Raw genomic sequence first — 16,971 nt, 5'->3', positions numbered from 1 at the left:
CGATGACGAACGAAGCGCATTTAATAACGCATGCGTCTATCGAGTTGAACGGAGAAAAGTTTTGTTCAGCATGCGACAAAGCACGTGTTTCCAAGCCCAGTGGATTTTTCGTGCGATTTGATTGCGACTTTTGTAATTATTTTTTTATTTCAGTATTTTGATTTATATCATTTTGATTTTTTCGTTTATATTGAGTGTGTGGAAACTCTAAATAGGTACATAAGATATGAAAATGAATCACCAGTAGCTAAATACCGAAGTGTTATTAACAATTTTATGTTAGGCGGTACTGCCTCTCTAAATTTGGTATTCTGTTTTACAATTTCGGGCTCGATCATTTTTAATAACGAAAAAAAATTTGTTTTGAACATTCGCGTAAAGTTTCCAAACAGGAAGTCTTCGTCCAATTGCAAATCGTTAATAATACTGAAGTTTCTTGTTTTAAAATAATTTTTTATCCATTTGGAACGCTTTTTCTCACGTTTTTTTTTCGCATTCGCGATAATATAGTACGCTGCAGAAATACCTAAAAGTAAATTTGAATCTGACATACTTTTAGTTTTAACTATACCGCACGGTGAAAAACGACTGCTGGCGTAGACACAGATGTGGACAGAAAGAAGCATGCATTTAAAGCACTCAACAATCGCATGCGCTTATCGAATGACGAAGAGCAAGTTGAAACGCAAGTGGAATCGAAAGGTGAAAACGAAAACGCACTAGTGTGGACATACCTTATTATCGTGACGGTCGACGCAACTGAAATACGACGAACGTGCGTCACAGAGTCGGGAAAATAATTTAAAAATAGATTTTGTCAATTATTCAACTTGTTATTTTATAACTATACCTTTTATAGTTTTATATTTGTTCATAATTATCTGAGATCTTACTTAATACTTTTTTTCATCAAATGTCTAATAAAAGACACTTATAATTAATTAAAGTCTCATTCCGGGACAATATGTTGTCCCGAAACACATTATCGGGACACCGGGACGTCATACTCAAAACCGGTACTGTCCCGGCCAAACCGGGACGTATGGCAACCCTAGCCTAAAGGTACCCATACACGGTCAGTTATGAATGTCAGTTTTTGTGATTGTCACTCGTGATTGACCGTGTATATTGTTAAATGTCAATCTTTTTTTGTGACTCATGAATTTCAAACAAGTTTGATTTTTTGTTGTCAATCAGAGTGATTGACAATCATGACTGACCATGTGTGGTAATGATTTATACTCGTTATCATTCAAAACAATAACAAAAACATTATCATAGTTGAACCACGTGCTTATACGTGCAATACTTTTCACTTTCAAAATCATTATTCATTAATAAAGTGAGTATATTTTAACTAAACATATTGTTATTTTAAGTATTAATATAAAGTTATAATATTTTTTAATTTTTTTTTTTTGTATGTACCTAGGATAATTATGGTTATTACTAAAAACATAGAATTCTGGCGTGAATTTATAAACCTATATCGCGAACTACCTGCAGTTTGGAAAATAAAAAGTGATGATTATAAATTTGTATAATCTTCATTTGATGTCAATAAAAGTTCATCTACTAGGTTATGATGTGTGTATTTGTTTCTTTTTAAAAACCATTCTTTTGACCATATTCTTTGTTTTTTCTTTCGTTTTCTTCCTTCGTCTGCATTATCTGTAGCCAAAGCAACAATAATTGCAATGCAAGCTTCTTCCATTTTTCAGGAATATTTAAATTTGGATGTACAATTACTATATAGGGCATAGGCTACGATAGATTTAGATGGTGACCCTTGTTTTTATCTTTAACCTAAAAGTGAAGAATTATTAAACGATTGTCATTCATGATTGACCATGTTCTAACCATGTTCTAACCATGATTGGCCATGTATGTCATTCATAAGAGTGACAATCATAAAAATTGACATTCATAACTGACCGTGTATGAGTACCTTAACGCGTCGTCTCATAATATTAATTTTTATATCTGTTTTTGGATGTTTATAGAATTAACCAGTACGCCTCAACGGACGACAGCTCGCGTACATAGTTCGCAACTAATATATTTTAAGAATACTAATACGGTACGACACAAAGTAAAACTATGATAAATATTGAAGTATATATTATATAAAAATAAATAAAATATAATAAAACCAAATTATGTATCCGTATTAAAAGTGTGTAGACATTGTGTCATTGTCTCCTATGATGCTTCGCTACTGGTAAAAGTGAAGGTGCGATCCCACTGTGAGTGGCACGTGATTCGCCTGTGTACTACGCCGCGTGCGTACATTAGACAATCCCTTTAAACGTTTCAAATTGGTCAAATTAGATATCTTCCGTGGTGCACAACAGCCTGAGACGTGCTTTTTTACTCAAACGCCAGTCTTTGTTCATTTAAAATTTCAAAAAAATAATCACTAACAAGAAAAATTGAACTTGGTTGGCTGAATAGTTGAAAACAACTAATTCTATTTGGTTTGTGCTAACATAAATTTACTTATCACGATATATTTTATATTTTAAAATAATTGTAATTATTACAATACATTATTATTTCATTTCCCTAGTCAGTGGCGTAGCCAGGATTTTTAAATGGGGGGGGGGCTACCCACTTTTTTGGATAAGTAAGATAAGAGAGGATATGAGAATTCACCCTTAACCCCCCCACCATCTACCACCAAGTTTCTAAACTTAATTCAAGCATTTTAGTATAGTTTTAAAAATATTTATTAATATATAATTTATAATAATAATAATAATAATAATTTTGGTTTTAGTGTTCAGTCTGTTGCTCCACTCTGACAGCTGCATCCTCTTAGGCGAATTTCTGGCAAATTCAGTGATTATTTCATTTTCATCGATTGCTCTTTTTTTATTAATATAAGCCATAGCTAACCCATTCAGTCTGTTTTCCGATATATTGCTTCTTAAAAAAATTTTTAAGCGATTAAGTGCTGAAAACGTTCTTTCCGGAGTGAAAGAGGTAACTGGTAACGTGGCGAATAATTGTAAAAGTATTTTAATGTTAGGTCGAAGATTGGTGCGATGAGAGAGTGAATCAAGAGCAGAATTCGGTTTTGGAATAGTATTTTAACTCCATTGTTGCCTCCATATGAACAGGTCAGCTCTGATTGTAGATGAAGTATCATCATGGAGATCTTGGACATATATTTTAGCAGCTATAATATTTTTATCGTCATACATATTTAAATTGGCCGTAATAAGTCCTTCAAGTGGCATAACATCAATAAGCCTTTGATTAAAACGAGCATCCATTGATTCTATTAATCAAGATACATTATACATATAAACACGGCCCATGAGGGGGGGCTATAGCCCCCTTAGCCCCCCCCCTTGGCTACGCCACTGTCCCTAGTTAATAGTTCTAATTAACTTATAATCGTTCGAAATGCAGGTATTATATTTAATATTTATGTTATGACTATACTCTATTCAATTTAAGAGTACACCAGGCGGCGGACGAAAACTGGTCGTGATCGCGCATGCTGTTCCCCCACAATCGGTTATCGGTGGTGCAGTCACTTCATTCTTTAGTTAAACTTCATATGTAATATATATTGCATTTAAAGGTCACCGTCTTTTAATTATTATTAATAAATAAATAATAAATAATAAGTAAATAAAATATGAGAACGTAATAATGAACATAATACATTAAGTCTAGTATATTTCGCCGCGACCAATTCACCGACGGACTATCCGCCGCCATCCATATAGCCGCGACCGTTTCGCCACCATACATTTGCCGCGATCGTTTCTCCGCTATTCTATTTTTTTTCGTAAAACGTAAATAAAAAAATATTGGTTGGTCATAAAATTTTGAAATTTCGATACAATGTTTTTCACACACTGTTTATACTCGTATGAAAAAATATCAAAAATCCACAGTTAAAAATAAGCGTTTGAATTTGAAATGTTAATAAAAATCACGAAATCTGCCTATTCTTAGTAGTTAACATTCCAATATGTATACTAATGTAAGATTTAAAAATGTAATATAATGTACTAGAGAAGTTACTCTTTCCAGCGAACCAAAAATGTTTACCGGAACAAAGCAAAAAAAATGTTATATGCGTTAGAAAATTATATTTTGATGAAATCTAGTGTTTCTGCTGTTTCCGTGATAAAATCCAAAATCGTGAATTAACTAAACTATCCGAATTCATTTGAATTAATTTTTTATTAGAAACTAGCAGACCCGGCGAACTCCGTTTCGCCACCAGATTCGTTTTATGTAACATTTCGTTTGGTGATTAAAAGATAAAGAAAAAAAATTTTTTTTGTTATATATTTGAAAAGGAAAATATTTATTTCATTTCACAACAGTAATAAATTCATTTCAATTACCTACTAAAATGAAGTGTTATTTAATTGTTTCATTGTAGTGCTCTTTGGTAAACCACATTTTTTGTTTTTTGGTCTGACGTTAACACAAACAAAGCGGATGGTTTCCCAACTCGTGAACACGCAACGTATAACTGTCCATGTGAAAAACAATGATTTTCCAAATTTATCCCGCAAACACTAAGCGATTGGCCTTGCGACTTATTAATTGTCATTGCGAACGCAAGGCGAACTGGGAATTGCAATCGTTTGAAGTCAAACGGAAGATCAGTCGGAATCATTGGTATTCGAGGAATACATACATTTTCACCTGCGTACTTTCCGTTAATAATGGTTGCCTCAATTAAATTCGGCATAAGTCTCTTTACCGAAAGTCGAGTACCGTTGCAAAGTCGCGGTGGATTCAAATTACGCAGTATCAAAATAACTGTACCAACTTTCAGTTGCAAGTTATGTGGTGGAAATCCTGGTATCTCCAGAGAGTTCAAAAACTCCGTTGGATAATTTACTACATCATCGGGATTTGTTATTGAATCAACGGATTTGTATGTCACCAAATCGCCAGCAATTTTTGATTGAATGGTGAAATTCAGTGCGTGGACATCATTATTCTTTGCTGCAAGAATTGCTCGTTGACTTAACCAAGCATAATTCTTATAATTCTCACTAATGTTTGGGAAAACATTTTCAATAAGAACTAATTGAGTGTCTACAAATCGGCAAAAGTCGTTGGTAAGAGTAATTAATCCAGATGTCGCATCAACTGGGACTTTTCCATTTCCAAGATCTAACAATTGTTTGGAAAATTGTGCAGCACTTTGATCATTTTGAAGTTGAACTCTCATATTAGTGGTTAGCGATAATGTTTTTACGTTATTCCATAAAGGTGATGCCTTTAGGCAAGCATTCAATTCATCTGCAGGCGTTCCACGGGGAACTACTGGCAACGTCTGCCTGAAATCGCCTGCCAACAATATCTCAAGCCGCCAAAGATGTTGTTATTTCTCCGAAGATCCTTCAGTGTGAAGTTAAGTGCTTCAAGTGATTTCTTATGTGCCATTGTGCACTCATCCCAAACAATGAGCTTGCATTGCATTAACAATTTTCCCATTGCACTGGATCGGGAAATATTGCACGTTGGAGTATCAATTGTGTTTAAATTGAGTGGCAACTTAAGCGCAGAATGTGCAGTACGACCGCCATCTAGAAGAGTCGCCGCAATTCCAGATGATGCTAACGCCAAAGCTATGTCACATCTTGATCGAATAGTGGCCAAAATCAATGAAATGACAAATGTTTTCCCTGTTCCTCCAGGTGCATCCAGGAAGAATAGACCACCAGTATTATTGTCCACCGCTTGCATTAATGTTTTGTATACTTGTTTTTGCTGTTCATTCAGCAACGGAACATTATTTCTAACGAATTCCTGCAATGTATCAACATTGTATTGCAGCTCTCGATTTAATTCTTGGTTGAATGCATCGTGCATCGATCGATTTGGCGCAATCATTCCTACTTCAATCAGTATCCTCAATCAGAATCAATCCTTCATTGTAGATTTCATCGGTTATTTGGATGTCAGGATTATTCGTTTGAATACGCAAGCGATGCAAGATATCTTCACATATGGCGTCTTTGTATTTGTTCCATAACTGAATTGGTTGTGAAGGAAAACATGTGGTGATGATAATTGCGAACAGCGTTCGTATTTGGTACGCATTTGATGAAACAACTGAATCTGCAAGTGTTAAATCCCAATGAGAATCGTTCTCCAGCAAACCCAATAGTTGACATGCTTCTCGATATGTTTGGCATTGGTGGCCATTCACAGTTTTCAAATGCGCAAATGATTTCGGTCCACGTACATTTACTAACAGCAGTCGCAAATAAAAACATTCATCGTTTCTAGGATGAACAGTGTACATACGATACACACTTTATCACGCACCGTTGCTATTGGTTTGAAGTACATGCTATGTATAATAGATGGCGCTGTATGTGAAAAACGATTTCCCCACTTTTCTGTTGAATTTTTCCTGAATTTTCCAGAATTTTCTTTGCTATAAACCTCACGGAGCCCAAGACCTTTCCAACGAATGCAAAACCGTGGAAATCGGTTCGTGCGTTCTGGAGTTATAGCGTCAGGGAGGAAAACCGGACTTATTTTTATATAATAGATGTGTAAAATTGATAATGAATTGATTATAACATAATATATATATTTATAATATATTTGCGTAATATTGTAATATAATCATTAACAATAATAATAATTAATAATTATGTTATTTTTTGTATATTTAAAGTATTTTAGATTTTATGTATCAATTTCGAAGTTTTGGTGCTATTATTTGCCAATAAACATAATAATATAATGCTTTATGTAAAATGTATCATAAATATTATTTATACTGACTGAAAAATAGTATTTATTTATGTATTATAAGAAAAATTCCCACTTTTTTGTTTTTTGTCCCGATTTTTTTATATTGTTAATAGAAGATATATATTTTTTTTTAATAAATATTCATAAAATTATTATTGTAGATACCACTGATGGATTTAACGGTCGTTTAGTTGGTGAATGCCGACAGGGCCCCTTCCTAAAATGTTTACTGAGGCCCAAAAAAATTAAAGTTAATTTTTTTAAATTTTACCTAAAAAAAAAAATTATAGTACAAACTGTCATATCGTTTATAATTACCATTTTTGTTTATAACAAAATTAAATATACGGGAAATATTCAGGAATACTCCGAATACTTCAAAAATAGAACATTATATTACTGAACAAAGTAGAAAAGATCGAATATAAATAAAGTTAGAAATTCTATTTTCATTGATTATAGAATTATAATATATAATATATAATATATAATTTCCGATTATGAACAATATACACAATATACGAGTATATGAACAATGATTTTATTATCAGTTTCGTTGCATCACGTTATTTTTAATGTACCATTTTCTATTTTTGGATTTGACGATTTCATTTGAAATTTTAAATCCGCCACTGGTAGATACTAATCAAAAATATAAAAAAAAAACTTTCAATTAAAGACAAGAAATTTAATTAAATTTTTATTTATTTTTATTTTCTTTTTATGTTTTTAAGGTAGAGTATATTTTAAGGTTTTTTGGTCATATTAATTATATTATTGTGCGCATTACAATACTTTTCCATATTATGAAATCTGTACCCTTGTTAACTATGATTCACAGATAATAATCATTATAATATAAAATCAAATTTTTGGACTATGGTACTTGGTACAAACTACCTATATAAATGTCATAATTTGAGATAAATATTATTAATATTATTAATAATATAATAATATTCTATTCTATGGTAATATTTATACACTTAGGGTATAAAGAAGTATAAGTTTCGGCGAATAGTCCGGCGGCGAAATGTGTGAGTCCGATTAATAACGTTGTGTAGCATGTTATGGAAACTATAAAAATATAAATAATTAAAGTAATATAATCTCATGGGTAAATAAACACTCAATCACATTATAATCTATATTATTAACGGTTAACACATGGCAGCTGTTTACATTTGGTTGATTCGCGGAAATCCAGTGTACCTATAATACCAATAGTGTCTATATAACTATATAATATAGTAGTTTGCCATGTCCATCCCACCCCACCTAGAAATGTGAGATTTTTTTCATGTTTAAAATTAGTACGTAATTTGTATGAATTTGTACGTCCATTTCATCACTTTTATTGATTAGCAAAGTGTTATACTCGTAATAATTAGTATTAATTATTTTTAGAAGAATTCTGTATGCTTAAAACCTCTTATTATATTCATAATTGTATTATTAATATTTATACAAAGGCATACTGTAAACATACTATTTCTATTTTAATTATATGTATGTTAGATAATAATGGCATGGGATGAATATAGAAATTATTTTTATTTTCTTTAGAAATATCCGATAGTATGTATTTTACTTGTATTTATAATATACTTGTATATGATATAAATTAATAACAGTTTAATTTAGTCATTTAGCTCTTCAGTGTTGCGTTTTGTGTTTACCATATGAGATGTGAATTGGTGTACATTATGATTATTGATAATAAAGAATCAACGACTGTCAATTTGCTCAAATTTGGAGAAAAAAAAATTAAGTTATAACAATTGCAATGTAAAGAACACATTATTTATATTATTAAATTATTATTCATTACTCAAATTTATAAAGATTATAAATGACTGAAAGAAAAATGTGTATAAAAACCGTATAAATATACGAGACCACCAATAAAACAGAACCAGACCTGAGAAATTTTGTTAATATTCAAATAAGCTTTATTTATGTGAACTATCACTTTTTTTCAGCTAGTATTTTTTATTCAATATGTCTATTTTTATAATTTTAAATGTTTTTAATCAATTAAAATTTTATTTTAGATTTTTTATTCACTAGGCTTTTTACTTTCTCACTTTTTTGTTTCTTGATTTAGTGTTGTTTATATAAATTAATAAAAATTAACACATTTTCTTAGGACATAACCATGCCTCGATCTCCTTCAGTATTACCTGCGGATATCATTAAAGCTATTGAAGACAATAAATATTTTTTTCAAGGTGGTATACCTATACCAAGTGATTCAAGTTGGACAAAAATAGCCAACACATTAAATAACGTTTTAACACCAAAACATTTATATACTATTGTCAACAATAATAGATACAATGTACAACAAGTATTAGCAAAAGAACCAGAGCTAACGATTGAGAACATATCATCCGAAGAGTCTTAAATCGAAATCAATGAATGTGAAGAAATCAAGAATTTTAATATAGTTTTATTTATAGATGAATGGAAAGAGATTGGACCTAAACTAACGAAATACAACTACCAGAATAACAAATGTTCAAAAATAAATCAAAAAAGTTATTATGCATATTGTGGCGTTCCGTGTGCAATATCATACAAAAGAGCTAATGTACATCCTGGAGGAAATACTTATCTAAAAATTGTTGGGAGTTGCACTTCTTGTAATAGTAGGTTCACTGGAAAAATTAAAAACCAACCGGGTGAAAATGAACTTATTATAATTTCATGTGATTATCAAGGAATGTATAAAGAATGCAAAGGAAAAAATAAAAGAAGACTTATTGGGAGTAGACGAGACGAGCTGAAAAATAAATTGTTAAAAGAAAATATGTCTGCTAGCTACATACAAAGAATGGAAGCAAAAGAAATTATGCATTTTGGAGAAAAAGAACCCAGTCATCTACCAACATTAAATTCTCTTAGAATATTAAAATCTAAAGCATGGGTTCTCAACCTTTTGAGGTCCACGCCCCCTTTCAAAATATTTTATGAGTTCATGGCCCCTCCCCCCCCTCTTCACTGGTATAAGATTGATGTGAAATCGTAATATTTTTTGCGGGTCACCAAAACTTGTTCTTATCGCGTCGAGTGTCGGTTTTTCGCCGAAACAATGCTTCTATTAATATCCAGAATACTAAAGAGCATAAATATATGATTTGTATAATCTTATAAAATCATAATAATCGCTCGGTGTATGCCTATTCATCGACCCCGGCGGCGATCAACACACCGGCAATACACGGCGTAGAAAACGGCAACGTTTTCATTTTTCGTATTCTTTTTCAACATTTTCACGCCCCCCCTGAAATTTTGTCACGCCTCCCTAGGGGGGCGCGCCTCCCAGGTTGAGAACTCGTGATCTAAAGCATTACAAAAATAAAATCTCCACAAAGATCCAATAATTTCGATTTCTATTTTAAAGCAAACAAATAATTTAAACTCCACTATACGTGATATAGGATATGACCGTTTTTTCATTCATTATTGGTCTGGTAATGAATTAAATGTTTACAGGCAATATATCAAACAAAATATTAACTCAGTTATTAGTATTGATGCAACCGGAGGAGTAGTTCAGCGTCCTGTACTTATTTCTGGTAGAAAAACGGCAAACATTTATTTGTACGAAGTTGTTGTTATGGATCATACTATCAAAAAACAATATGGAGTTGCTCATATGTTATCCGAGCGTCATGATACTAATAGTATATCACATTGGTTACAAGAATGGGTTAAAGATGGTGCACCATGTCCAAAAATTGTAGTTATGGATCAATCATTGGCATTAATGTCAGCCTCAGTGAAATCATTTACACAGTATAGTTCGCTTAATATGTATTTAGATGTTTGTTCATCTTGGATTATCGGTGATACTAAGTATCCACTTCCGACAACTATGATCAGGAACGATTTTAACCATATAATGAAGTCATTAAGCTCATGGCCAGAATTTAAGACATCTTCATATAGAATTAAAAATTTTTATCTACGATCAATTGCTCTCGTTATTCAGTCAAATGATTTTGAAACAATAAAGTATTTACTTAAATCCATTTTTATTGTCGCTTTATTTGAAACAGAAGGGATAAATGAAATTACCGGAGAAATGAACTTATGTGAACGGTATAAAAATGAATTAAAAATAAAAATTGCGTCAATTGAAGATACACCAAATTACCAAAATAATGCTGAAAATTTGGAAATAAACGAGAGTGAAGCAGATTCAGGTATAAGTATTTTAAGTTCTGATCCCGAATACTTCAAAAATATTAAAGTTATATATAATAATTGTGTTAATTTATCCAAAAAACATGATCACGGAGATCGAGATAATCATCAACACAATATTAAAATTGCTAAAAGATTGTTGCAATTTTGTAAACTTTTGCCATGTTGGACAGCTATAATGGTTCCTTTTTTTTGGTTTTGGAAATATTACACAAACAAGTGCATCATCTGAAAGTCAATTCAATGACTTAAAGAATAGGGTTTTTAAACATACGACACTTCCATTAAGAATTGATCGATTTTTAACAACCCACATCAACTCCTTTACAGGTACAATGAACTTAATTGGATCAAATATTAATAATGAAGGAAATATTGGTGACGAAAATGTTGATGAAATCTTACAAATGGAAATACAAGAAAATGTACGTACAAACAATGTTGACAAAAATTTACTTATTCAAAGTGAAGAAAATCTAAGTCAACTCAATATTTACACCATAAAAAAGACCAGCCAATACAAAAATTGAGTACTAGAAATGAAAATATTTGTGTGGTTTGTATTAACGGTCATAAACCAACCGGTGCACATAGATGTGACTTATGCAAGAAAGCTGTGCACATAATAGACGGATGTTCTTATAATATACTTGGGGAAGAAGAAGGATTTGATGAGAAACGGATTTGTCACCAATGTAAGAACAAGTCTTTCAATCAAACGAGAATTGAACTAAACGCAGAAGAAAACTAGAGAAGAGAGACAGAAAAAAATAAAAAGAGATCAAATTATTTACAAAAAGATCCAACAATATTGTTATATAATGATTCCAGCAAAACAAAATCTCCTGTAATTGGAATCCTTAAAAATGGAAACCGCTCAAATCTCAAAAGTATCCAGATTGATGGTAAATTTTACATTTCTTCCAATATATGCCCAGTTTGTGAATTCCAATAATGATTATCTTATTTTTAAGCTTATAATCAAAGCTATTAAAGATGGAATTAATGTACAGACATACCGAAAACGGTCAATAATATTGAAGGAAATATGTAGCCTGAAAGAACTTCCAGAGCAGTTGATCTGCATACAAGCTGACACCACCATTGAAGTCATGGCGAGAAATTTATTAGAAACTTGGCCATCTCGTGTGGTCACCCAGAATTGTATCAGTTGTCCACGTCAGCAAATTAACCAGCAGCCAATTCTAATAAATGTAAATGATATTCAGAATCTAAACGTGCTGTTGATGACTGACGGAAATGTGAACAAATGTTACCAATGTAATCGTCGTTTGGTTAATCCATACAAGTAATAATTTTTTTTCTTATGAAATAATATAGTTAACTACAGCCATTTAAAAATTATTGAATTTACTTCTAGTATAAAGTATTCAAGTCGAGTACTTCACATTTATTTAATAAATTATTATGATAATTTAGGCGTACATATACTTATGCTGTAGGAAGGCAAAATATCTAATATACATGGGTAGTAATATAGTTATTCATCTAAAGATAGTTAATACAAAAAAATATACATTTTCAAAGAAGTCTTAATTTATTCTAGAGGACTACAATATCCTTGACCTCATTCTGCTTATAAAAAATACTTATATTTTTTTTATTTTTTTTTTATATTCAGTGTACATTTAACTATACTTTTATTTCTCTATCTATATATTATATTTATACATAATATCTCATCTTATATTATCATATACATTAATTGTATAAATTTAATATTGTAATCATCGAACTATCATAGTTTTTACTGGAAGTTCTAAATAAAAAAAAAGAATGTATCTCGTCTTTGATACTCTAAGCTTTCGGGAGTTTATAAATAAGTAAAACACTAAGACATTTCATATCCATAAAAAATCACGATAATAAATCACAATATTATACGAGATAATTTGACAATTTGATAGGGAATATTTAAATAGAATAGGTATATAGAATATTATCTGATACTTGTTTTAGAATTAGTGTTTTACTATAAATAATTACTAATGTAATTTGATTTACGTGTTACAGGTACGGAGAACACATTTTAATAATGACCACGCCCAACATAGACTTTGAAAAAATTCCTGTCACCGACATCCAAAATGTTGAGCTAATTCAAGACCAAAATGCTTATGTTTCAGGAATACAAATAAAATTAAAAGATATTCCAGCTTTTATGACAATTAAACGTCAAATTTACAAGCTTCGTGGGGTCGTACATTTATTAAAACCAACACATATAACTGTGAATAGTATTGGTCATTTTACTTCATATTGTTATCGAGAAGGATTAAACAAATGGGAATTGTATGATGATTATAACGATATCCCACAAAAATGTAAAGGCACTATAGTTGTTAATGCAGAAATGATTATTTATACTATTTAAATGCAATGCATAATAATATATAAATTTACTATATATTACTTATAATATTAATATATGAAAGAAATTATCATTATTTTTATTTTTATTTACTATTACTATTTTATGGAAGCCCTAAAATTAGTATTAAATTACTATTGTTTTTTTTTCGATTATTATTCTATGTTACTCACTCAAGAAATATACATTAATGGTAAATGTTTTTTGCAGACAATAAAAATATATTTCAACAAAAAATTTATAAAAATACTCTTATATTATTTGTCATGTATGGTCTTGAGCAAATCCTTGAATAACATCGTTATAGCTTAATACTGTAGTAACATCAGCTTTTATACTTAATCATAAAATTACTAATGCGGATAGCTTTTCTTCTCGGCTATGTTGGATGATAATAATTCATTATCATTAAAAAAAAAAATAGACACCACCAAGTATTAGAAGATTTAGCTAATTATGCATTTCAGTTTTTTTTTTTTTTGTATTATATAGGTATAGAAAGCTATATTTAATTAGAAATTACTATAATAAATTAAATAAGCAATTGATATCAGGACATGAAAATGGGGAAATAATACAATAATAATAATAATAATAGGTATTAACACTATACTAAACTATAATGAGGTTTGCTATTCATTTAATTAGGAAACTTCATTTTTTAGTGATTCTTACTAAACAACTAATTTGATTTGTGTATCAAAAATCAACTATTTTTTTTCTTTTTTTTTTCGAAATTCCAATATGGCGGGACTAACATTTCTTCAGCCCCGCCAAACTTAGAATTTGATTTTCCAGGGTTAGGAAGTCAGCACAAATGCGGGACCAAGTAGAACAAACGGCACTAACGTAGCACAATCGAATGCAAAAAAAAAAAATTTCAAAATTCCAATATGGCGGGGCTGGGGAAATGGACCTAGTGTTGGTCGTTTCTTAGACCATCATGCTTTATCGGATCGTCTTCAACAATAGATGCTATTTTTATCACTACAACATTCGAAAATTATTTCGATTCAATTGTTATGCAATTGTTTAACGTCGATAACTGGAGTTTTCAGTTTATTTATATTAATTCGTTATATTGCTAAAAATAATAATTGTGAACTTTACTTAATTCTAGACAACAATACATAGCATTAATAATTCTGTATTTATTTTTACATAATTTTTTATCGGGCTATTTTTAATTATTGTACATTTTTATTTCATATCATTCAAAATATTTTCATTTATTATTTTCTCTCCAGAGGAACATGACTTGGTCTATTTGAATATTTGATTGTTAAATGTTTAAATTTGTTAAATTTTTTTAAATATCATTATACCACTGCAGATTAATTTTAAAAATGGAAACCGTAAAACTAAGTGGAATACTGCAATTTGGTATTGATAATAATTGATAAATCTTTTAGTTTATTGTTATCGTCATTATTCGTCCGTTATCACTTTGTAATATAGTGGTTAAACTAATTAAAAGGTGTAAAAAATGTCATAAAGATTGGCCTTATGACGATTTTGTATTGGATCAACAAGTAAAGACCCAAATGATTAGAACAATTAAGGAACTATCTCCAGAATGTTAGTCCTTAATTGTTAATTTTTATTTTATTATTGTTTATTTTTAAACAAATAATAATAAAATAAAAACGGTATTATATTCTATAATAAAAAAAAAAATTAAAACTATCACGTATTCAAATTTAAAAAAAAGTATTTGATGAAAATTAAATATTCTAATAGCGCTAATGCGGATTTATTCGTGATAATTACTATAAACCACTATTATAAACGTTTTATAAATATAAAGGTGTAAACATATAACTATAATCGTGCTATAGTCATATCATACATAGTCCATATTAATGTATAATGTAATATATTTAATATTTCTTATGAACAACTTTATTCTTACTTTTTTATATATAAACAAATTATATATTATATATATATCATTGATTATATATAACTATATATTGCTCACTGCAGTAAGAAATACTTTGCGCGTTAAATGGCGGGTGCCGTCAAAATCGCTAGAGTAGTTCACAGGAGTGGGGATCAGTCGCTACTTTGAGGTAATGACGGACGTTACCGATCGCGTTAAATAATAATATTGCGTTTGTACTTGATATAAATTACAGAAAAAAATCATAAATAAAGGTTAGGACGTCAAGTGGTGCCAAACTAATGTGCACCGAAAATATTCATAAATACTTTTGGTGACGTTTAGGCTAGGGTCACATGAGCGTTGGAAAAACGGACATAACAACGGGCGTTTAAACGTCCGTTGATGTATAATATTATTTTAAACATCACTGGTCACACGGCCGCTGTTTTCTCGTCGACGTTGAATGCTACGTTATCATATTTTAATAATTTGATTTTGTATAATTTAATAATTTTTTAATAATAATATTTTAAAAACAAAAAACTTATAATATTAACATTTTTAGAATGGATATAGAGTTATTAATTACCGAAATTGAAAAACGTCTCTTATTGTAGGATGTAAGTTATGTGTTGTACAAGGATAGAAATAAAAAAATATTGAATGGATGAGTGTTGCAAATGTTGTTGTCAAAAATGACGAACTATAATATTCGAGAGATATCATTATATGTAATAGAAATTATAAAATTTTATATTTACGGTCAATACACGTTCGACGTTCATTTGACCAGAGCATATTACGTCCGTTTTTCCAACGCTCGTGTGACCCTAGCCTAAATGTTTATAAATCTATTTTAACTAGTTTTAACAAAAATATAAAATTCATTAGTAATCACAACAAATCTAAAAAATTACCTACACAACTATTGAACAATCAATACTATATACTATCGTCAGATATTTTTCTAGAGTCTTATTATTTTTGCAATTTTCTGTTTGAAATTTATTATTTTATGTCTGGGGATAAATGTGTATATTTTAACTGCAATTCAACTAGGAGGTCGTCAAAAAGTTCACACGCTCCAATCGCACAAATCGTCACACGTCGTACATTTGGCGCGTATTAACTTAATTCATGTAAATCAAAAACGTACGTACGATACGAATAAATATAATAATAAATAAACGGCCGCGGTCAGCTACACGACGATAAAAATAATATTTCAGAACTGAATACTGATAATCGGATACTTCGAAAATCGGATGATTAATAATCGGTTAGCAAACAAAAATTAAATATTATTTTTCTAAATTGGGACTTTTATTTTTTACTTTACTATTACTTTTTACGCAATTTCTATTGCAGTGAGCAATCTATAGTAATATATAATCAATGATATTTTGGTTTCGATATCATCGATTTCAATAATTAAAAAAAAACTAAAATTGTCAGGTTTTAAATAATATTAAAAAAACGTTTATTAAAACAAAAGACAATATACAGAAAGAAAGTATAGGTTATCGCAAACACGTGTCACGGGAGAGAGAGAGAGAGAGACATGTCGGACGGAGGTATAACTCTTGGAGGCCGACGACGGTATATGATGATGTGAAAGGAGGGGGACGCGTAACTGACGCGTTACCACGGTTATTACGACCATATTGTGGATCGCCACATTACTCCCCCTAAGAACGAAGAGAAAAACAGAAACGTACGTGTTTTTCGG

The 16,971-nt window shown here is 30.4% G+C and overlaps 3 protein-coding genes across 3 annotated transcripts; 1 reads left to right on the top strand and 2 right to left on the bottom strand.

The window, feature by feature from the left end:
• Nucleotides 1-4,399: 4,399 nt before the first annotated feature.
• LOC112688998 (ATP-dependent DNA helicase pif1-like) lies at nt 4,400-5,212 on the bottom strand. The gene has a single exon (XM_025562481.1). It carries the CDS (start codon nt 5,210-5,212, stop codon nt 4,400-4,402), a length of 813 nt encoding a protein of 270 aa, XP_025418266.1.
• A 672-nt stretch (nt 5,213-5,884) lies between these two features.
• LOC112688990 lies at nt 5,885-6,292 on the bottom strand. The gene has a single exon (XM_025562469.1). The coding sequence runs from the start codon at nt 6,290-6,292 to the stop codon at nt 5,885-5,887; it is 408 nt and encodes a 135-aa protein (XP_025418254.1).
• A 5,098-nt stretch (nt 6,293-11,390) lies between these two features.
• Nucleotides 11,391-13,360, top strand: LOC112688983. The gene is made up of 3 exons (XM_025562456.1): nt 11,391-11,870; nt 11,940-12,274; nt 13,000-13,360. Exons 1-3 carry the CDS (start codon nt 11,832-11,834, stop codon nt 13,358-13,360), a joined length of 735 nt encoding a protein of 244 aa, XP_025418241.1. The 5' UTR covers nt 11,391-11,831.
• The last annotated feature ends 3,611 nt before the right edge of the window (nt 13,361-16,971 follow it).

Source organism: Sipha flava, unplaced genomic scaffold (assembly GCF_003268045.1).
Source record: "Sipha flava isolate LNK unplaced genomic scaffold, YSA_version1 111_pilon_pilon, whole genome shotgun sequence".
In the NCBI taxonomy this organism is placed as follows: Eukaryota; Metazoa; Arthropoda; class Insecta; order Hemiptera; family Aphididae; genus Sipha; species Sipha flava.
This window is presented reverse-complemented; position numbering and strand designations above follow the sequence as displayed.

Coding starts and splice junctions, on each gene's coding strand:
- LOC112688998 (XM_025562481.1), bottom strand. CDS start 5,212: ATGAGAGTTCAACTTCAAAATGATCAAAGTGCTGCACAATTTTCCAAA.
- LOC112688990 (XM_025562469.1), bottom strand. CDS start 6,292: ATGTACACTGTTCATCCTAGAAACGATGAATGTTTTTATTTGCGACTG.
- LOC112688983 (XM_025562456.1), top strand. CDS start 11,832: ATGGAAACCGCTCAAATCTCAAAAGTATCCAGATTGATG. Junction 11,871..11,939: donor CAAAAGTATCCAGATTGATG/GTAAATTTTACA, acceptor CTTATTTTTAAG/CTTATAATCAAAGCTATTAA. Junction 12,275..12,999: donor CGTTTGGTTAATCCATACAA/GTAATAATTTTT, acceptor TACGTGTTACAG/GTACGGAGAACACATTTTAA.